This window comes from Salvelinus namaycush, chromosome 3 (assembly GCF_016432855.1).
Source record: "Salvelinus namaycush isolate Seneca chromosome 3, SaNama_1.0, whole genome shotgun sequence".
NCBI lineage: Eukaryota > Metazoa > Chordata > Actinopteri > Salmoniformes > Salmonidae > Salvelinus > Salvelinus namaycush.
The window spans coordinates 37,082,434-37,106,566 of record NC_052309.1 but is presented as its reverse complement, the minus strand read 5'-3'; the positions used below and the strand labels follow the sequence as shown (position 1 = coordinate 37,106,566).

The window sequence follows — 24,133 nt, the reverse complement described above, 5'->3', positions numbered from 1 at the left end:
GTGTTTAGAGTAAGGCAAATAACCTAATTTCAAGCCTATTGTTGTGCTCTTATTGCTGCATTCAGGTGGTGGTGTTGGCTTTTCTAAAGCCATCTGTTAGTGGTCGATTCTGATTGAATTGTGTAAAAAAAAAGTAATAGGTATAAGGGGACTGGCTGATTCACTCCACCGTATGTCAGTAATTGTCCCTTGAATAACACTTGGAAAAGTTGCCCTCTACTTCTTGTATAGAATCTCAAAGCATGTTTCTCCACAGAGAACTCTATACAGTTGAAGTCAAGTTTACATACACTTTAGCCAATTACATTTAAACTACATTTTTCACAATTCCTGACATTTAATCCTAGTAAAAATTCCCTGTTTTAGGTCAGTTAGGATCACCACTTTATTTTAAGAATGTGAAATGCCAGAATAATAGTAGAGAGAATTATTTATTTCAGCTTTTATTTATTTCATCACATTCCCAGTGGGTCAGAAGTTTACATGCACTCAATTAGTATTTGGTAGCATTGCCTTTAAATTGTTTAACTTGGATCAAACGTTTCGGGTGTCCTTCCACAAGCTTCCCATAATAAATTGGGTGAATTTTGGCCCATTCCTCCTGACAGAGCTGGTGTAACTGACTCAGGTTTGTAGGCCTCCTTGCTCGCACACGCTTTTTCAGTTCTGCCCACAAATTCTCTATAGGTTTGGAAATGTGCTTGGGGTCATTGTCCATTTGGAAGACCCATTTGCGACCAAGCTTTAACTTTCTCACTGATGTCTTGATGTTGCTTCAATATATCCACATAACTTTCCCTCTTCATGATGCCATCTATTTTGTGAAGTGCACCAGTCACTCCTGCAGCAAAGCACCACCACAACATGCTGCCACTCCCGTGCTTCACGGTTGGGAGGGTGTTCTTCAGCTTGCAAGGGTCACCCTTTTTCCTCCAAACATAACGATGGTCATTATGGCAAAACCGTTCTATTTTTGTTTCATCAGACCAGAGGACATTTCTCCAAAAGTACGATCTTTGTCCCCATGTGCAGTTGCAAACCATAGTCTGGCTTTTTTATGGAGGTTTTGGAGCAGTGGTTTCTTTCTTGCTGAGCGGCCTTTCAGGTTATGTCGATATAGGACTCGTTTTACTGTGGATATACACTGCTCAAAAAAATAAAGGGAACACTTAAACAACACAATGTAACTCCAAGTCAATCACACTTCTGTGAAATCAAACTGTCCACTTAGGAAGCAACACTGATTGACAATAAATTTCACATGCTGTTGTGCAAATGGAATAGACAAAAGGTGGAAATTATAGGCAATTAGCAAGACACCCCCAATAAAGGAGTGATTCTGCAGGTGGTGACCACAGACCACTTCTCAGTTCCTATGCTTCCTGACGGATGTTTTGGTCACTTTTGAATGCTGGCGGTACTCTCATTCTAGTGGTAGCATGAGACGGAGTCTACAACCCACACAAGTGGCTCAGGTAGTGCAGCTCATCCAGGATGGCACATCAATGCGAGCTGTGGCAAGAAGGTTTGCTGTGTCTGTCAGCGTAGTGTCCAGAGCATGGAGGCGCTACCAGGAGACATGGAGACATCACTTCTTCCATGGGCTAACATGTATGGAAAATGTTGTTTAAAGCAAAAGGGGTGCTGTCAAAAAGAGATTGAATTCAAATGGATTTACCCTATAGTGAAGAGTGGGTGTGTCAAAGGCACATTAAACACCAGTCAGGAGTCCAGAGGCAGGATTGCCCATGTGGATAGGGTCCAGATGTCAGTGGAGGGCAACAGTTTACAGAGGTTGTCTCAACCTGCCCTCCTGAAAACAACTAAATAGTTCAGGGGCAGACTTGAGTCTCCAACCTCAGGCTACTGATTGACTGACTGGGTCAGCTGATTCTGTCCCCTGGCAACCTGGTCCCTAACACATAGATGTGAATTGGCCTTCTGCAGCAGGACAATAGACTCAGCCTGAAGGCTCATCTGCTGCTGGAACCTGAGGCACTGAGTGGGACTCTGGTTGGAGAGTTGGTTTGAGTGTCATGTCCAGGCCAAGCAGGTCTGCAAGGGCTGCAGGCAGTGTAGGGTCCAGCACCGGAATTGAGTCCGGTGTTGGCTGGTCCAGGAGTGACACTAACTGGAGTGATAGTTGGGGTGCTGGCTCAGGTGCACTTGTGGCTGCAGGTCTGGCTGGCAGTCTGGAGGTGGGGCGCTGGCGCTTGCTGGTATGGCTGCAGCTCTGACGACGGCTCGGTTTGCTGGAGCTCTGTTGGTCGTAGGGCAGTCTGCAGCACTGACAACTGCTTTTCTGGCTCGGGTGGCGCTCGTGGTGGCACTGGCTGCGGTGCATGTTGAGCTAGCTACTGAACCTGCTTAGGCTCCGATGGTGGCTGTTTGACAGGCCGAGTAACTGGCTTGGGAGCCGGTGGGGGCACTGGCTGGAGCACCTGTTGTGGCATTGGCGACTGCCAGACAAGCTGGAGTCCTGGTGACAGTTTGGGCCTAGTAGCTGGCAAAGGAACTGGCTGGAACACTGGTGACTGCCGGACATGCTGGAGTCCAGTGGAGTTAGAACTGGCTGGCGGGCCAATGGCCACTCTAAGTGAGTGGCGGCTGGACCGGCGACTGTGGCACCCAAGCTATTTGAGGCTGCTGCAATGTCCTGGGCTCAGGATGTGGTTGGTCGATCCATTGGTGCTCAAGGGCTTGAAGTGCTGGCGTTGGGGTGCTACCAATAGCCAGGCGGAGGTTGTGAAGCTAGTGGCTGCTGGGCAGGACTCAGGACCGGCGTTGCGGGTTCTCTGTGCCCACGTACAGCCTTGGGTTGGTCCTGGTGTACCATACCGCCCCTCGCAGTTACTGCCCGCAGTTACTGCCCGCAATTACTGCCCGCAGTTACTGCCCGCAGTTCCTCGATGACCGTGTCTGTCGGTCCTCCTATTCTTACCTGTGTGTGTGTGCACCTCATCTGGGTCATGGTATGCGGCATGAACTGCATCCCGTCACTACTGGTCATAGTCCAGGACAAATCAAATCAAATGTTATTTGTCACATGCGCCAAATACAATAGGTGTAGACCTTACAGTGAAATGCTTACTTACTAGACCTAACCAACAATGCAGTTAAAAAAATGTATAAAAAATTAAAAATACATGGAAAAAATAAGAAGAAATAAAAGTAACAACTAATTAAAGAGCAGCAGTAAAATAACAATAGTGAGGCTATATACAAAGGGTACCGATACAGAGTCAATGTACGGGGGCACCGGTCAGTCGAGGCAATTGAGGTAATATGTACATGTAAGTAGAGTTAAAGTGACTAGGCATAGATAATAACAGAGTAGCAGCAGCGTAAAAGGGGTGAGGGGGGCAATGCAAATAGTCTAGGTAGCCATTTGATTAGGTGTTCAGGAGACTTATGGCTTAGAAGCTGTTTCGAAGCCTCTTTGAGGTGCTCCGGTATCGCTTTCCGTGTGGTAGCAGAGAGGGCAGTCTATGACTAGGGTGGCTGGAGTCTTTGACAATTTTTAGGGCCTTCCTTTGACACCGCCTGGTATAGAGGTTCTGGATGGCAGGCAGTTTGGCGCCAGTGATATCCTGGGCCGTACGTACTACCCTCTGTAGTGCCTTGTGGTCGGAGGCCGAACAGTTGCCATACCAGGCAGTGATGCAACCCGTCACGATGTTCTCGATGGTGCAGCTGTAGAACCAAATCTTTTCAGTCTCCTGAGGGGGAATAGGTTTTGTCTTGCCCTCTTCACGACTGTCTTAGTGTGCTTGGGCCATGTTAGTTTGTTGGTGATGTGGACACCAAGGAACTTGAAGCTCTCAACCTGCTCCACTACAGCCCCGTCGATGAGAATGGGGGCATGCTCGGTCCTCTTTTTCCTGTAGTTCACAATCATCTCCTTTGTCTTGATCATGTTGCGGGAGAGGTTGTTGTCCTGGCACCACACGGCCAGGTCTCTGACCTCCTCCCTATATGCTGTCTCGTCGGTGATCAGGCCTACCACTGTTGTGTCATCGGCAAACTTAATGATGGTGTTGGAGTCGTGCCTGGCCATGCAGTCATGAGTGAACAGGGAGTACAGGAGAGGACTGAGCACGCACCCCTGAGGAGCCCCCGTGTTGAGGATCAGCATGGCGGATGTGTTGTTACCTACCCTTGCCACCTGGGAGCGGCCCGTCAGGAAGTCCAGGATCCAGTTGCAGAGGGGGGTGTTTAGTCCCAGGATCCTTAGCTTAGTGATGCGCTTTGAGGGCACTATAGTGTTGAACGCTGAGTTGCAGTCAATGAATAGCATTCTCACATAGGTGTTCCTTTTGTCCAGGTGTGAAGTGCAATAGAGATTGCATCTGTGGATCTGTTGAGGCAGTATGCAAATTGGAGTGGGTCTATGGTTTCTGGGATAATGGTGTTGATGTGAGCCATGACCAGCCTTTCAAAGCATTGCATGGCTACTGACATGAGTGCTATGGGTCTGTAGTCATTTAGGCAGTTTACCTTAGTGTTCTTTGGCACAGTGACTATGGTGGTCTACTTGAAACATGTTGGTATTAGACTCAGACAGGGAGAGGTTGAAAATGTCAGTGAAGACACTTGCCAGTTGGTCAGCACATGCTTGGAGTACACGTCCTGGTAATCCGTCTGGCCCTGCTGCCTTGTGAATGTTGACCTGTTTAAAGGTCTTACTCACATCGGCTGCGGAGAGTGTGATCACACAGTTGTCCGGAACAGCTGATGCTCTCATCCATGTTTGTGTTACTTGCCTCGAAGCGAGCATAGACGTAATTTAGCTCGTCTGGTAGGCTCGAGTCACTGGGCAGCTCTCGGCTGTGCTTCCCTTTGTCGTCTATAATAGTTTGCAAGCCCTGCCTCATCCGATGCGCGTCGGAGCCGGTGTAGTACGATTCAATCTTAGTCCTGTATTGATGCTTTGCCTGTGATGGTTCGTCAGAGGGCATTTCTTATAAGCTTCCGGGTTAGTGTCCCACTCCTTGAAAGAAGCAGCTCTACCATTTTATCTCAGTGCGGATGTTGCCTGTAATCCATGGCTTCTGGTTGGGGTATGTACGTGCAGTCACTGTGGGGACGACGTCATCGATGCACTTATTGATGAAGCCAGTGACTGATGTGGTGTACTCCTCAATGTCATCAGAATAACCCTGGGACATTTTCCAGTCTGTGCTAGCAAAACAGTCCTGTAGCTTAGCATCTGCTTCATCTGACCACTTTTTTATTGACCGAGTCACTGGTGCTTCCTGCTAAATGTGCAACCAGAGGGAAAACAAAAAACTCTAGACCCCCTTTACTCCACACACAGAGATGCGTACAAAGCTCTCTCCAATCGGCAAATCTGACCACAATTCTATCCTCCGGATTCCTGCTTACATGCGTCAGATTTGCTGATTGGAGAGAGCTTTGTACGCATCTCTGTGTGTGGAGTAAAGGGGGTCTAGAGTTTTTTGTTTTCCCTCTGGTTGCACATTTAGCAGGAAGCACCAGTGACTCGGTCAATAAAAAAGTGGTCCAATGATCATTTAGGCATTGGACCACATTTTCCAATGATGTCATGTTTGCCATTAGAACAGATGACAGTGGGGTTTTACTCGCTCGCCTACGAATTCTCAAAAGGCAGCCCAACCTCTGCCCGCTTTTTCCCCGTCTTCTCTTCACTCAAATGACAGGGATTTGGGCCTGTTCCCGGGAAAACAGTATATCCTTCTCGTCGGACTCGTTAATGGAAAAAGCTTCTTCCAGTTTGTGATGAGTAATCGCTGTTCTGATGTCCAGAAGTTATTTTTGGTCATAAGAGACGGTAGCAGCAACATTATGTACAAAATAAGTTACAAATAACACAAAATAACAAACAAAATAACAGTTTGTTAGGAACACGTAAAATGTCCATCTATCCTATTGAAGGATCATGAAAAGCAATTGCAAGTCATTGCTATTCCAACAAACACAGAATAGATAGCAAATTGCCAACCTAACATTTATCCTCAGTTAACCTGGGACTAGTGGTTGCCAGGCTTGAATAATACATTTTCGAAGCTTTCGTACATTGGTGGGCTCTATTGGCTTCTTTGACAGCACCGGTAGCTTTGGAGGCTTTGGTGTTTAAAGAGGATGTGTGAATGTCCTGCAGCATTTCCCTCACTAAAAGGTCATGCTTGACTCCCTAATAAGTAGCGAGGTAATGCTTTATAACGGGCTGGCTGTGAAGGAGGCACATCATGATGATGGGGGGTGAAGTTTCCTCAACTCTGATCTTGGGTCAGTTTTGTATTTTCCTCACTAATGGTTTCAGGTTAGTATTAGGGGAGGGATAGCTGATCCTAGATCTGTATCTAGGGTAAACTTCACCCCAGAGCCATCTAGATGAGGTGGGGGAGGGTGTCAGAACACCTGCTGTACCAGCTCACACTCCCTTCAATGACCACATAACCATATCTTGCTGGAGATAACTGGAGATGTTCCACCATGCTATATTTATCACATATAATTTGAACAGATTTTCTAATAATAATGATATTACTGACTATTAAAGCTTTATTGTCACTTAATTGATATTCTGGATTGTATTGTCATATCTGGCCCATCTTCCCTTCCAGTTAGGTGTAAAACTCGTATAACGCTGTCCTCCCCTAACACGAATGATCCACCTGGATAACATTGCTTCATCACCGCTCAGTAACGCCAGGGTCTATCCACTTTGTATCTGTCTGCCTCTTTCTTTTTCCCCTTTCCTAGTGTCACAGAGGATTTGATTTAACGCCCTCTGTAATGGGAAAATCCTGCTGTTCCTGTGATAAAGGCTTTCAAAGATTCTATTGGTTCATTGTCATTCCGCCATCGATCATTGGACTAGTCCCCTTCTGCCTCGCTCCATCTTCCATTCATGTCCCTTTTGATATATCAGAGTTGTGGATCAAGTCTGTGAGACCACACACTACGAATGCATATTCATCATGACACACAATGGCAGAAATGTCATTTTCCACCAAAGAATGAATCTATTGATTCCTAATGTATCTCAAACTAAAAGGGACTGCTTTTTGAATCTCACCCTGTCCAAATGACTTGTGAATAGATCCCAGTTTTGCATGAAAACCACCTGGCAAGGTTGAAGGTTTTTGGACAATCTTTCAATGCAGCAAGCTTCAGGGGTTCTATAACAAATTATTTTAGAAAGAAAAGTTTGGAAAGGGTGTTCATTTAAATGTGTGACATTAATTGGTATAAAAGTTGGTGGGGCAAACTCGAGCAATTTTTTTCCGATGCGTGCCAGCGAAGCCGCTACACTATTCTTAAACAATACATTAATTGCACTATAACAGTGACAAACTGTTATGGCCTAATAAAGCTGTCCCGGCAGAAGAGCTTTCCTTTCAGCTCGTCTGGCAGCGAAACAGTTAATTCACCTCATTTACTGACTTATTAAAAACTAGCTGATATGGCTGACGTGTTTAAATAAATATGGTTTCTACTGACTCCTTGTGGATTTGTGTAACTCGATAAGAACATTCTCCTTCAATAATAACAAATGCCGATATGATTTTTGACTTGTGAACCAGACACACACATTACTCAATTTATGTTTAGTGAATTCGTAATCTTTGTTCTTATCATTAGCACTTATCTCTAAGTATAAGCAAGTGCAAGCAAACGAGCAGCGACGACGTAGTCCTATTTGTTCAGCACTTTCAAAATGGACACCGACAGATTCAGACATTTTAGTTCAGATAAATTCAGCAAGATGTTGAGACCTTAACTTTCTCTCTCTCTCTCTCTGTGGGGGAGGGGGAGGAAGAGAGGGGGGCCCACTTTTATAGACAATATACTGACGCATAGTCAGCGCATTGCTCCAACAAAACAACCCTTGCAATCTCAACTGGAAATACATGGGTCAATTACTGAACCATATATTTGAATGGGAAGAGACTCACTGGCAAACATGGTTGCAGACCCACAAATATTTATATAGCATCCCCTCCTTGTGAAAACCACATTAGCTAATTATAACACACAAAGTAAGCGAAACAATGAAATGCATCATTCCAACATTGCCTAAAATGATGAATACGATACTAATGACATGGACCTACAGTATATAAGCAATATAACAATTTAAGATGTACAAACTATGGCATAAGGAAACGATGAGTGGATAAGAGGCAAGCTGCAATTTTGATTGAAGATGAGCGAGCTAAGACAAACGTAGTCAAAATGCCTATTTGTTCAGCACTTTTGAAATGGATAGTGACAGAATTCAGCTGTACTTACAGTATTCTCCCTGTACATCAAGTCAGAACCGTAGGATAAATAAGTTGTTTTGAACGTGGCAGAAGTCATGCTGGATTGACAGCATGACCAATGTATTCAACCTTTTCTGACCCATGGTGTTGCGTATGAATGTTTATCCCTTTAAGCTTGGAAAAGACACCCTTTCAGACAATGTTTTAAATCCTTAAACCCAGACTTGGACCACACACCTCCTCCACCGAATAGCAGGCAGGGGAAGCAAAATAGTAATTGCTTTGCAACACTCGCAGTTGGTCACTGATTCCTTCCAAACCACTCATTGTTGACATAGTGTCCCCATGAGTGACAGAACACTGAGCCAATCACGGCTCAACTAGAGAATATTACCAACACCTACACTCTGTATTTTCGCTGGCTGCCTCTCCACCACAGAAAGCATTGAGCTAGGATGGAACACCTGCATTTTGGAGCAAGAAAGAGAACATGTTTGTATGTGGCTTTATTAACTCAAGGATTATTAAAACATGTTTTACATTGTTTGCAAACTCATGTGACACCAAAATAACATGCAAAATAGGCCAAATTCTATATTTTAAAAAATATATGTTTTGCTAAACTGGTGGGGTCAATGACGGCCCCACCCGCCCTGAATGACGGGTCGCCACTGACTAAAGGTAATAATGAAGATGTACAGTATATTATTCTGATAACAATATTGGCTACTATTTAGCAAAGGAAGTCCAATCGTTACCCATAACGACTTTTTCAAAATTAGCCTCAATGGCCTTTCTCTTTCCCTGCAGTTGCATGAAAAGTGATTTAGAGCCTCCCATAATGTATTACAGAGGACGCCATGGTTTGGCATTTGATCACTTGTCAGCGTGCATGTCCCGTTGTGCAGGTGGCCTTTCACCCCCTCCCAGACATGTCTCCTCCTGAATAGTAGCCATGTAGGAATGCTGTTGGCATGACACCCCTCGTCACAGAATATCACAAATTCCCCCTTCAAAAATTCATTTTTTCATCATTTTCAAACCTTGAAACTGTATCCAGTGTCTGTCCTTTGGTTGTTGATGATGCTGTTTTGTTATTGCTTGTGATGGGATGATAACATGACAAACAACTTAAAGCTGAAGCTCTTGGCATTGATTAAGCTGTTGAAAGTAATAATAGCATAATGTTTGAGGGCAATTTTAAAGCGAAATCTTTAACAATATTGTGCTCAAGTAATAGCCTTAAGTTTGCCTGAAGACCTACAGTAAATGTTAGGTCAGTGTTAGGCTCTGTTGTTCAACTGTGAGGGTTTAATCACCTAAAATAAATGGTTCAATCTAAATGTGTGAGTAAAGCTTCTAACATGTATTCTCTCATTCAATTTCATGCATTTTTGTTTTGACATGAGCTAATTTCACTGGACTGCTACAGGTCAAATCCAGCCTGCATTGGCAGCATCTAACATGTGTGGTGTTTGTCCCCTCAAGGCTTCTTGGACTCGGCCTGAGACGTACGAGGTATGGCTACTAAACACGTAGCCAGATCCTAGATTCAGTGCCTAACACCTAGCCAGTCTCATAGTAGACTAACCCTGTTCACTACAGAGCATTCGTGTTGACTTTCTCTCCAAAGTCTTTCCTCAAACTCCCCAAAATCTGGCACCAATACGATTCCAGACTAATGAAGTCAAATTCAGGAATATGAAATGAGACGCTTCCTTTTGAAAGATAATTTTTCATTAAATGTTTTGATTGCTAATTTGCGACTTGCCCTCCAGTTCAGTCCCTCATATATTGATTCCTCTCATAAATTTGGTTTCATAACCACTTATTACGAGGGCGTCGACAGTTCCCACAAAGCAGTTTGCCCCAAGAGTCCTGTCTAGGGACTGGGGCTAGCCAGGCACCATTGGAAAAACCTAAATCAGCCAACACTGTGCTCTGCCGTGGACCAAGCCCAACCAATCTAGCTGTGGCTTTTTGAAAACACTAACCAGCCAAACTGTAGACTGCACAAATAAAACCCTAAAATAGAAATGTCCCTTAATGCTGTCAAATCCACTGCTTGAAAGAAAGAAAAGACAAGGATAAAAGCCAATAAGATATTTTATAGTAATGTGATGCCAGACAAAACCAAAACCAACATATGAATTCAACAAATGCTTATGCCTTTGTGGTAAATATCCGAGGCATTTACTCAACCACCGCAATTCCTCTGTCACACAAGGCATAACTTTTGTTTTGTTTGTTTCAGTGTATGAATATTCATCAACATGTGTGCTGTGTTTATATGAATGATTCAGTGACATATGGATGGTGTGTGTGTGTGTGTGATGGGGAAAATATGATTCCCAGAGCTTTAACTCCAGATTAAAACTAGTTAATCATCTTGCAAGCCGTCATAAACCTTTCATGAATCCCACTGCCTTCACAAAAAAATACTAAGTTAAATTCACTGGGAAAAGTATATTATTCATTCAGGTCTCAGGTGATCAATACTCTAGCATCCAACCATGAATTCACATCAGAAAACTGAATGTCAGTTTTCAACCAGTTTTCAACCTCAGTCCAAAAAATGGGACTGCTACCATGTAGCCTAGATAATTGCCCCACAGCCAGGATAACTTTATAACTGAAATGTTGATCTGTCAGAATTCATATAATTTTGGTTCTCCTAGCTTAGCCAATTTTTGTTTTGCTTCAGTAGATAACTAGTGTTGCTAAATGCTTATTTATAGATGCCACATAGTATTCCACCAGTCTTAGTCTCTGGTATTCTAGACTCGTAGTTTGTAGGAAAACCAGTTTGCATTTCACAATGTTGTCATGTATTTTACTTTTGATATTTTTAATGAGCTGCTCTGATCTTTTCACCATTGCAACTGGTTTGAGGCAACTTGCATTAACAGTGCAATGTGTGGGTTGATGAGAGGGTTGGCGTGTATACACATAAGCTTCCATTTTGGCAAAGCTGTAACATAGGGCCCACTTGCATCATACACGTTAGGAGTGTCCATGACTCACATGGCGCCGTGAGTGGAGGATTTATCCATGCTTTCCTAGGTTCACCCTCCATGCGACAGGTCAGTTTGGCAAAATCCCATTGTAAGTGTGCCACGCTGTCCACATCCCACTCCAGTCCAGCCTCCTCTGGACATGACACCTTTTGAGAGAAATGAGACTCCCGTCCGCAGCAGGTACGACTGCTTCTGAAGGCTGAGAGAGAAACCGAGCGGTGTTTTTCACTCTTGTACCCGGGCTCAGCCAGCCGTTCTATTTTCCTTGAATTGAGTGGAATGAGAAACAGGGCTTGGTAGAATGATGCTTCTGCGCTTTTTATTAGAGAAGATAAGAGCCAGAAACAGAATTACATTATGGGGCCACGCTGCAAAGCCTCCCTCTTGCAAAAGCTCCCTCTCTCTCTATCCTGTTTCTCTTGATGTGACAACACAAGAAGAGCTGCACGAGGTGAGGGTGTGACATGAGCCTCGCCAGCGACCAACCCTCACAATGTAAAGCAGTGTGCACACTGCTTATATATGACATTTTCTCCCCGCCTCGGAACACATGTAATGCAATAGGCCCTGCATGTACAGCTTACCGCCAATTACTAGGTGAGGGAAGCTGCTCTGTAGACAGCCTTGTATACTAACAGGTTAAGGATTGTGAGGCGGAAACAGGATGGAACCCACGCTCCAAAAAGCCTGTCTGTAATTTAAAGCACTCAATGCCTTTGGTTCATGACTAAGCCATCCCACCTTAAAATCGACTTACTGAATAGATTGAATTGCAAAGCCCCAAACGTGCGATACAGACCAAATCCCCTCTGGCCATCACACAAGTAATTTGTAGACTTAAGAAGACCTTCCAAAGGTGTCACAATGTCATATATAATAAAGAAGTTCTGGCTCAGGGACAGTGACCAGAAGATCAATTGCCGACTTTTCCCCACCACTGGTCCAATGATTACATTATCATGATGTGTAGGGTTTTTCTTTATATTTACTATTATCTACATTGTAGAATAATAGTGAAGACATCAAAAACATGAAATAACACATACAGAATCATGTAGTAACCAAAAAAAGTGTTCAACAAATCAAAATATATTTTAGATTTGAGATTCTTCAAAGTAGCCACCCTTTGCCTTAATGACAGCTTTGCACACTCTTGGCATTATCTCAACCAGTTTCATGAGGTAGTCACCTGGAATGCATTTAAATTAACAGGTGTGCCTTGTTAAAAGTTAATTTGTGGAATTTATTTCACAGTTTTGAGCCTATCAGATGTGTTGTGACAATGTGGGGGGGAATAGCCCTATTTGGTAAAATACCAAGTCCATATTATGGCAAGAACAGCTCAAATAAACAACGAGAAACAACAGTCCATCATTAAGGCCAGTCAATCTGGAAAATTTCAAGAACGTTGAAAGTTTCTTCAATTGCAGTCGCAAACACCATCAAGCACTATGACGAAACTGGCTCTCATGAGGACCACCACAGGCATGGAAGACCCAGAGTTACCTCTGCTGCAGAGGAGAAGTTCATTAGAGTTACCAGCCTCAGAAATTGCTGCCCAAATAAATGCTTTACAGAGTTCAAGTAACAGACACATCTCTACGTCAACTGTTCAGAGGAGACTGCATGAATCAGGCCTTTATGGTCAAATTGCTGCAAAGAAACCACTACTAAAGGACACCAATAATAAGAAGAGACTTGCTTGGGCCAAGAAACGAGCAATGGACATTAGACCAGTGGAAATCTGCCCTTTGGTCTGAGTCCAAATTTGAGATTTTTGCTTCCAACCGCCGTGTCTTTGTGAGATGTAGAGTAGGTGAATGGATGATCTCCGTATGTGTGGTTCCCACCATGAAGCATGGAGGAGGAGGTGTGATGGTGTGGGGGTGCTCTGCTGGTGACACTGTCTGTGATTTATTTCGAATTCAAGGCACACTTAACCAGCATAGCTACCACAGCATTCTGCAGCGATACGCCATCCCATCTGGTTTCCGCTTTGTCCCACTATCATTTGTTTTTCAACAGGACAATGACCCAACACACTGTGTAAGGGCTATGTGACCAAGAAGGAGAGTGATGGAGGGCTGCAACAGATGGCCTTCACAGTCACCCGACCTCAACCCAATTGAATTGTTTAATACTTTTGGTTACTACATGATTTCATATGTGTTATTTCATAGTTTTGATGTCTTCACGATTCTACAATGTAGTAAATAGTCAAAATAAAGAAAACCCCTTGAATGAGTAGTTGTGTCAACTTTTGACTGGTACTGTACATGTCGCTGCTATTGCTTTAGGGAGAATGTGAGACATAGACTTTCCATATAAGTAATGATGCTCCCTTTACTCCTTAGTTTTGTTAGGGTCAACACTTATTTTGAGACTGGAATCGTGCTTGCCATGTAACATTTGCAAGATGGCGTGACTCAGTTTGACGTGTAAAAGCGCGCTACTGACACTACGATCATGATTAACATCTCACATCTAATGACAGCTTTTGTAATAGGGTGTCAGCTGGCAGGACAAGAAAAAACGATTAAAACGTGTCATGGAAGGGACTCTTCTTGAACGGTTAAAACTGGTCACATTGGGCCAGTGAGTGGTGCGCAGTCAATTAACGTTCATGTTTACCACGATATTAGCATGTGCCATTCATTATTCAACCTGTCCATTAAATGTCATATTGAGTATCTGTACCATTCTGATTTGTAATTGAAATAGCTCTTTATCATAGAGTAATGAAAACAGTTCTTTGCACTTTGATGTTTCAGTGCAAACCTATCTGAACATTTTGTCTATTGGATCAAGCTTTAGATGTTCAAATACCTACAGATGTAGGATCTTAATTTGATCACCCTATTGCAGGAGAACTTTAAAACTTGTAGTGTATTTGAGGTTTAAAAAGACTTCTGATGTTTGTCATTTCCATTTTGATACTTCAGACTTGATTTTCCCTTAAGAAAAATGTATCAAACTCTACATCAATGTCCATTAATAAAATTTATTGTTGCTGCATTTTCATGCTGTAGCAAACTGGCTCAAGTTAGGAGCTTACATCTGTATTGGGCCATCAGCTCTTTCCAGTTTATTATAATCGGAACAATACTACCCTCTGTTACCTTATTTCTATTCAGGCTCATAAGACACAGGAGCAGATGCTTGCTCTAACAGTCCCTTAACACAAGATTAATGTTGCCCTTTGAGAAGGTTGTAGGACACGCCTCAGCTCCTCAGCCGGCTCGGTTTTTAAAGTGCTGCACGGCCATTGTCACTACATGGCGAACATAACACAATAGGGAGGGATTGTTGGATTGTTCAGTATCTAGCATTGTATAAGGACTGCTTTATAGCAGTCCAGCCTTGCCAAAGATCGAATAGAATTTTCAGCCTAACAAATGGAATAGGGACCAGTAAATTTTAACGTTAACAAGTTCCAGACGCACAGTTAGGGCTTTTTGTTTGATCAGATTAGTCACGTCAGCCAGCAAACGGTACGTAGCACGGAGCTGTGCACTATTGCCATCAGAGAGATGCACAGGTGAGTGAGAGCCAAATCATGCTTAATCTCATTTCACACATTCAAATGTTCCATGAATATGAAGACGGGAGAGCGAATGAAAAAATACGTACCGAATAATAAGCGTCAAATTAGATTTTTTTTTTTTAAATGCCCCCAAAACGCAGGCAATCTGCTCTGAACCAGATAGCATCAAAATACACAATTGATAGGATTGTAGGGACTAGCGGTTAGCTGGAGTCTGGCTAGTGAAAAATCAGTTTGTTGGTTCAGGAATGTTCAGTTCAGTGTTAGCCAGTAATTAGCTATTAGGAAAGGTGCTTTGTCTCGAGCAAAATGCTCTCCCTGCTAGATTAAACCCAACCAGATTGCAGAATCTGGACAGTATGTACACACAGGATGATGCCGGTATTGACACTTAAAGTACTAAAAACTCTTAATTGGGAAGACCACACAATAGGGAGGGGTGTCGCATATAAAATCTTGATCTATTATTGAAATAAAGCAAAAGCTGAAGTGTGATGCTGTTTTATAAAATAGTCCTAGAGAGTTAGTAGTTCAGCAAGTAGATGTATTTCTGCCCATTGGTGTGAAGCTGTGTGTAGCCCAAAAGAAGCTGGGAAAAAAGTTGTTAGTGGATTTTTTTCCCCCAGCCATGCTTTTAGAACCTGCTGCATTGATGTGCTACATTATTGATGTGTTTGGTTCTCCTGCCACCTCCTGCAAAGCAACCCAGAAAAAATACCAACATATCTGTCTCAGTCCGATGGAAGCTTGCCATCTTTATTTGGCAGCATTTTGTTAAGGAATTGAGTAGAGAAAACAAATCTATTAAAAATACAATTCTGTCCAAATCCGACAGGTGCACAGAAAAAAATAATAACAAATTATAAAACCGGAGAAAGAAGGTTGCACCTTGAGTGGTCGAAGAGTAATCCCAAAACATGAAATGGTCAAAGTGTTAATTGTGTTTCTTCTCTGTTCTTCCTCGTAGAGTCTTGATGGAAATGTTGTGGTGCGTAGTCACGCACGGGTTTCCTCTCTCACCTTGAAGTATGTCCAGTTCACCGATGCCGGCCACTACCTCTGCACTGCCCGCAACTCCATCGGTCAAGACCAGCAGACCATGTACCTGGAAGTGCGCTGTAAGACACCCATCTGTCCGTCTCTATTAGCTTGTTGTCAGCGCTTTTTCACATCACATTTCACTAATACCACTTTTACCTGTATCTTCAAAAGTTCCATGAGTTGTCACCTTCTATTTGCGTATAGTAATTTTTGACTAAATCGAAGAGATTGTCTTGAAGCGTGATAGTCTAGATCAAAAAGTTACCAAAAGACACACACGTCTTGAATTTGACACAATTTTAACCCAGAAGCCATTGACCCAATGACCTTGACCCATTGTTTTTTCCTTTATGCTCTGTCATTATTAGAGTTCAATGGATTGTTCAGTATCTAGCACTGTGCAATGATGGCTTTGTAGCCTTGCCAAAGATGTTATTGAATTTTCTGCCTAACCAATTGAGTAGGGGCCAGTAAGTTTCAATGTTAACAAGTTCCAGACGCACAGTTAGGGCTTTTTGTTTGATCAGATTAGTCACTTCAGCCTGCTAACGGTACGTAGCACGGAGCTGTGCACCATTACCATCAGAGAGATGCACAGGTGAGTGAGAGCCAAATCGTGCTTAATCTCGTTTCGCACGTTCAAATGTTCCATGAAAATTAAGGGAGAGAGAATGAAAAAAAATATGTACCAAATAATGAACGTTCAATTAGATTAATTTCCCTTGCCCCCAAAACGCAGGTAATATGCTCCGAAAATCAGATAGCATCACAATACACAATTGATAGGATTGTAGGGACTAGCGGTTAGCTGGAGTCTGGCTCGTGAGTAATCAGATTGTTAGTTCAGTGTTGTTAGTTCAGGGTTGTTCAGTGTTAGCCAGTAATTAGCGATAAGAAAAGGTGCTTTGTCTCGAGCAAAGCGCTTTCCCTCCTAGATTAAACCCAACCAGATTGCAGAATCAGGACACCATCTACACATAGGATGATACTGGTATCGACACGTACAGTACTCAACTCTCAATTGAGACACTCACTTCACATTATCTGTAGTATGCGGTTTGTGTTTGTGCTACTCATGTGCTGATATAAAGAAAATCTGTCTTGGCCCTTTTCGGTTTGTGTTGGTCTGTTTGGTAGGAATATCTTATGAAAACAATGATTGTTTTAGCTCTCCTCTCGATAAGCGCAGGGTTTATTTTGAGAAACCCATTTAGCTGAAATTGAACAGCGGGGTTCATCGCAGAGTCAGACAGTGGGTTGAGAATTCAGAGAGGGAGCAAGGTCTTATCAGTGGAGCAGGGATGGAGAATCTGCCGACTCGGCGATGTCCATCAATCCCAAAAGCTGGGGACCGCAATGTTATCAAGTGACCAGTGTCAGACGTCGGAACCAAAGCTAACAGTGTCAGGGGAGGCGTCAGTATCAAGGACATATGAGAGAGAAGAACAATATTTTACACAGCTTATGTGGGTCCAAGGAAGCCCAGGGTTATTTTCTTACAATATTAAACATGATTAACTTAAACAGTTTTGGGGTGTGTGTGGTAGATCAATAAATTGTGATAGCTTTAATAGCAGTTGAGATAGTGAAGGGAGAGTCTGTGACGCTAAGTCAACAGTACTGAATTGGTTACAGCAAGTGTGTAGAGTAGCAATAGGTGAAAGCTAGTGCAGTCCACACACTGCTGTACTGAGAGTTTTACTGACAACTGGTTGATTTATGGTTGCCATGTGACATTAAAGGCCAAACAAAGAACCATAACCATAAAACAACAAATAAGAATAAAATATAAGTCCTCCTTACACGGCAGATTATTTATTATTCACATTGGTGTCCATAAAGCACAAATTGCATAATAAAACAAATTGATAGTGTAGTGGTGACTTTAATGAAGATTCAGCCTCTGTCTTACCTAGTGTTATTTTTACACAGTTGCTGGCTCATCACTTTTACCCCTGAATGCAACTTACCACAGCAGCCTTTATGATTCATGGTGTAGCACAACGCTACTATGCTCACCATATGATATATACAATTTTATGTCCTCATAGAAAGACAAACAGAATTGCGAACTTTTTGAGTGTTAAACTTTTTATTTATAGTGGTTAAACCTAGGTATTGTGGGAGACGTATCCAGAAATTAACTATAGAAACCACACCCTGAATAATATACTGTTATAGTATTCATTATAGTGTTTTAGCTATGTACAGATGTTATGTCTGGTGCATAACATGCCCCCCCTCCCCCGTGTTGTTGCAGATGCTCCCAAGATCCAGGGCTCGGTGACGGTCTACACCTGGGAAGGGAACGCAGCCAACATCAGCTGTGAGGTGCTGGCTCATCCGGGAGCCTCAGTGGTGTGGTTCAGAGATGGCCAGCAGCTGTCTAGCACGAACACCACCAACGTCAAGATCTACAACACACCAGCTGTCAGCTACCTCGAGGTATGGTACAATAGGGATATGAGGGCCCCAAAACGGTGTGTATAGTATGTGATGAATGATATCCCATTTTTAAGAATGCACTCCATATAATGTAATGCCAAACATTGTCTGGTTCCTGCATAACATGCGTGGCTAAAACAAACGAGACTCCCTTGCAGAACCCTGACATTTCTGCATGCAGTGATACAGTAACAAGTTTGCTGAAAGCTTCATTTTAGCTGTAATTCAACCAAAGTAGAGCACCCATTTAACATACTGAAACTTCCTAATGATACCAGGGAGTAATTGACTCCTCAAGTTGTGAGACATGTGCTTAGGCTGACCAATTAAGTATGACAGTAATGTTATCTCGCAATTAACTGTCAGTGAAATGATAGCACACGGATGTTATATCACCATAATACACCGTGGCTATTTTGTGTCAAGGTCCCTGGAGAGAGAGTAATTGTTCGTATTAATTGTTGATGGCATAATTCTTTCTGAGGTACTTTAGAGACGCTTTTATGTAACGTGAAATACAATAATACAACTGGATTTATACTGGTATGTGTTTTTTTCCTGAACCATTTTAGTTTAAGTGCCTTTCTCAAGTTAAATAAAGGTTACGTTTAAAAAATATATAATAAATAAGTGCCTTTCTCAAGGACTGTAGTTGCAGTTAGAGCGTTGTAACCGGAAGAATCCCCGAGCTGACAAGGTAAAAATCTGTCATTCTGCCCCTGAGCAAGGCAGTTAACCCACTGTTCCCCAGGCACCGAAGACGTGGATGTAAATTAAGGCAGCCCCCCACCTCTCTGATTCAGATGGGTTGGGTTAAATGCAGAAGACACATTTCAGTTGAATATATTCAGCTGGACAACTGACTAGGTACCCCTCTTTCCCTTTCCTCCTGGGATTGACAGCTACCTGTTGGTTTATACAATTACCAGATGTTAAAACACAATTCACCTAAAGCAAGCTCAAACTGGGTAACCCCAGCAGCACATATGTGACCACATTTCCCAATTGAGACTTATGTACCATTTCCAATATTGGCTTTTCTGTACATTTTACAAAAGTACAGACTCTGCGCTTCAAAAGGGTATATCACACACTGCAGTTGGGTGGAAAATGGTAAAGTTATGCTTATTTGAAATGTGATAAACTTGTTATTCCACCTTGTAGACAAGTACCAGAAAATCCCCTTGAAAGTTTTTCACACTTGCTCAAAAGCTCATTTGGCATCATTCTCACCTATTTAAGCACCACATATCTTTTTAAGTATTCACTTAAGGCCATGTGCTAAACTAAGTGATTATGGTAGTGTAGTAAACAAGTGGTAAAAGTAGTAGCCTACAATAAGGAAAACCTTTAGGTAAAAAATACTTAGTCTCTGGTAAACACTATATCAAATCAAACCACCCCCAGATATATCTAGCTAAGTGGATGGGTTTCTATTGTCTAAACCTGTTCACATGTTCATTTAACACGGGATAGATGGCCTTAGCACCCCCAGACACACCTGGCTACATGTATGGGTCATGTAATCATCTGGCTAAGTGGAGTCTTTTGTTTAGACATGTAGCACGCTAGCTAGCTAAACAAGTTCATGAACCATAATCCCAACCCATACAGTTTAGCAATACAAATGGATTTCTGACTAAATGAGATACGATTTATAACGTTAGCTGGCATTAGATACCAAGCAACTAACATTAGCTAGCTAGTTAGGTTTAATGTTGGCTAAAACTGTTGATCTTCCTTTCTTCCCCATCACTGTCATCAGAAGACTCTGCATTGTCTGGTTCAATGACAGTTGTTCAGTGACATTGCTATTATCTTTTCAAAACATCTGCGGTAGACTGCTGATCAGGGAAGCCCCAATTATGTCATATACCAGGGGTCTCCAACCTTTTCTAGCATGAGAGCTACTTGAATACATTTCTCTTTAAAACATTTTTTATAGCTTTCAAATAGGCACATTCTCCTCTTTTCCGGGTCCTTGGTATACAAGCGATGTATTTTCTGTCAATATACCTGGTAAAATAATGGTTAATAAACAACTTTAAGGGGCCCTATCAAATTATCTTTTGTATTTTCCAGAATTTTGTTTTCTGTTTTAATTTTTCCTGGTTTAATTTTTTTGTTTTTGACTCTCAATATTACAATTATTCATAGAGAAACAACAAAAATGGGTCCACGTCAATGCTTAAATCACACCAGAAGACCAATTTTGAGGTCTAAACAAAAAAAAATGAAGAAAAATATTTGAGTGTAATTCCCATTTAATTACACATTTAGAAAGAGAGGAATGTGTCGGTCTAGCGACGTTTCAGCCTACTGCTGCAGCACGTCATGGCAGAGTTTGCAAAATGATGACCACCCAATTGATACAAATAATCAGGATATCTTTCTGTCATGTAAGCCCACTTTGCAGTTAACATTTAATTGAGAAGGTTTTTGCAGAAAGTCTTTCTGTCTATCCACAAGATGTTTATCATTACTAGCATTCCTAACTGGCTACATACTGAGTGATATACAAATGCGCACACAAAACAGACAGACCTGCTGGATATTAATTGGCAGAGTTTGTAAACGTTTGGCTTTTTAAGCCAATAGTGGCTAACCAGGTGTGAGGTAATGCCAATGTGGCTTTGGTTGGATAGTAGCCAGGAGCTTGTTTAAGAAGGTTTGCAATGGGACACATGAAGAAAATGCATGTACTTTCAGAATTGCTTGGCGAGCCACTCATATGTGGGCTGCGAGATACTGGTAGCTTGCGATCTACCTGTTGGAGACCCCTGCCTGTTATAGACAGTAGCCTGTAGCATGGTAGAACAATCAGAACCCATCTCTCAGCATGACCAGCCCCTCCATTATCTTAGCCATTCAAAGCTAGCCAGGAAGGATCCTTAGTTTCTCTGTGAGAAATAAACTAGGCTCTTAATTTAAAAAAAGTTGTATTCATATTTACAGATCACCGACAAGTTTATTATTAAGACACATGAAAGTTCACTCTTTTTTTACATCTCACTTGAGAGCTCCAGAAACACATTGTTACCCTTACAAAAAAAACGAATGTCAAAATCGCATTTTCACATGTTGGGTTTATTGTATTTTTAATTTAGAGTTCACCACACATGTGAATTGCTGTTTCACATATTAAGAACTTTAAGAACTTTCACATGTGAAAATCAGATATGCTGTTTCATGTGTGAAAAACTCATGTGATCACATTCGCATGTGGAATTGCAAATTCACATGTGAAAATCTATTTGAGGTGTAAATCTAATTTGCAGTTTCACTTGTGTAATTTGCAGTTTCACATGTAAAGAACATTCACATGTGAAAATCTCACATTCACATGTGGAATTGCAAGTTCCCATGTGAAAAACAATCATGTGAAAATCTAATTTGCAGTTTCACATGTAATAAAACTCTACGTGTAAATCTCACTTTCACATGTGGAATTGCAGGTTCACATGTTGTGGTGAAATAGTGTTATTCTCCTCACACGTGAAAAGGTGGTGTTAACATATTGCTGTAGCAATGCAATTGCAATTTGTAATGTAATTCTGTTAAGGTAACTTAGCCTACCTGAGTATAATAATAATGATTATTTTGTATTTCTGAGCCATCCATTCAGAGTGTTACTGCTGCAGGCGCACAACTCTCTTCTTCATACATTGGTCAGTGACTGTTGGAAGAAGCTCAGTGAAAAGAACAGAAAAGCTAAGCCTATGTGTTTCCCTATTTATCCTTTTTAACATGTAAAAATGTGTGCTGTCAGTTAATCAAATGAACTCAAGTTAGTGCGCACACTTTTTTTTGCGCATTGTCTGAACGCGTTCAAAATACACCGAAAACATCCAACATACATCATCTATACAAGTAGAAACAACAATGCGATGACAAAACAAGTTGACTTTGAGGTTAAAGAAAGTGTGTTTATCAATTTACCAGATTTTGCTAATTGTTACTTTGGACAAAATCAAAACGGCAATATTCTTGTGATGCTTTTTGTATAATTGTTTTATTTAATTACAGCTCAATTTCAGCAAATTATGAATTTGTGATTAATCACAGCAAATCCTGCGATAAACTAGATTACATTTGAATCATTTGACAGCCCTAGTTGACATTAAAATGTGAAAAAGCTTGTGAAAGCTTAGCGGACATGCGTCAGTCATGGTTGCTCATGGTCATGTGATGAGGTAGCCCTGCCTGCAACTTAAACATTAGTGTTAGCCCTCTTGGGCGGGTGGTCAAGACATTGGCAAAGAGAACAATGAGACCAATATTTCACCGGAAGTATAAATGTGAAGCATCCACTTACTACCAAATATCATAGTGAGAGGAAGCCCAGTGGCCAGCAGTGGTAGAAGATGGATTTTGACTGACATTCTGCAAGTTTTCTCATCGATGAAACATTTGATCTCAATACAATCACAGCCCGGGAAATGAACCCAGGTCTGTAGTAACGCCTCTAGCATTGCATGCGATGCAGTGCCTTAGCCTGCTGCGCCACTCTAGAGGCTCTCAATACAGTTTTTTTTTATTCCCAAAACTAAAATCTGCTATGAACAGATTGGACTAAATTGCGTTGTTTAGGAGTGCAAAGGCGAATTGAGTTATTGCACACTTCACGGAGTAGGTGTTCTCTAAAGGGCAGATGCATGCTAGAACGGGCCAATAGGATCTCACTAGCTCGTGCTTTGCTCTGCCCACCACCTTGCTTGTTCTGCCCACTATGACTCATCTGTTCCCATTGGAAACGGCAGGCTGTGGTCTATCTTAGTTAAGTTATAAAAATCTTTGACAGTCGCGTCTGCCGTGGGAGACCCGGGTCCTAATCTCACCATTTATAAAAGCACACGTGAAACGTGTTGGGAAACCACAGTCAATGGCTGCGTCTCAAATGGCACCCTATTCCCTATATAGTTCACTACTCTTGACCAGAGCCCAAGATTCTAAGTAGAGCTTTATAATGAGAATAGGGTGCAATTTGGTACGCAACCATTGAGTCTGTTCCCAGGACCTGGGTAGACACAGTCAGCATGCATAACCTTCTGTGCGGAATCTCAGGCAGTGAGTGTGTGCCCATTCAAAAGTGGGTTTCATGCCCAGTGTCCCCTGAACCTAGAACCCTCTCTGTGGCAAAGAGGACTGTATGACCCGCTGGTACATTTACCTTAAGATGCCTGGTTAATGGTGCCACCAGAGGGGCCCACTGCCAATGTTAGTCGATAATTATTGAGCAAGACGTATGCCAGCGGTGAGGAACAGAGAGCGCTGCTAGCACCATGGCAATGAGATCCTCAGTAATCAACAAGACCATCTGGGGTAAATCAGATCATTGAAGGAAAAACATGTTGATGCAGAATTTTTTTTCTTCTTCCAGGTCACCCCAGATTCCCAGAATGACTTTGGAAGCTACAACTGCACAGCTACCAACATGATCGGAGCAGAGTCCAAGGAGTTCCTTCTGATCCAAGCAGGTCAGTCAACAGGGCTTACTCTGTGATACTGTACACTGATTTCCCTTTTTCAGATGATTCATATGTATTCATTATTAAAACATTTGATACTGTATAGCTGAACAAATATGGCAATAGAAAGTTTGTATTTTAGTTAAATGGAAGGTGCATATAGTACAGCCACACAGTGTCGTTACCACACCTTAAGCAGCTTCAACCAATTATTTCTGGAACAGTTCAGAAGTTTGTTCTCGATTTTACTTCAGAAACCACAAGTATTTCTGTGTCAGCTTCATACATCACAGCTGGAGGTCAACATAGAGTTTTTAGCTTCAAGATCAGTTACTTTGCAGTTAAGGTGAAATGCCATTGTGATTT

General features: G+C 42.2%; 1 protein-coding gene across 1 annotated transcript in view; it reads left to right on the top strand.

Moving 5' to 3' along the window:
• The window catches only part of ncam1a (neural cell adhesion molecule 1a), a 189,550-nt gene that overhangs the window by 126,119 nt on the left and 39,298 nt on the right, over nt 1–24,133 (top strand). The window contains exons 9-12 of the mRNA XM_038988472.1: nt 9,741–9,770; nt 15,781–15,931; nt 18,115–18,299; nt 23,680–23,776. Of these exons, the coding sequence (XP_038844400.1) occupies nt 9,741–9,770; nt 15,781–15,931; nt 18,115–18,299; nt 23,680–23,776 (463 nt within the window). The remainder of the gene's footprint in view (nt 1–9,740; nt 9,771–15,780; nt 15,932–18,114; nt 18,300–23,679; nt 23,777–24,133) is intronic.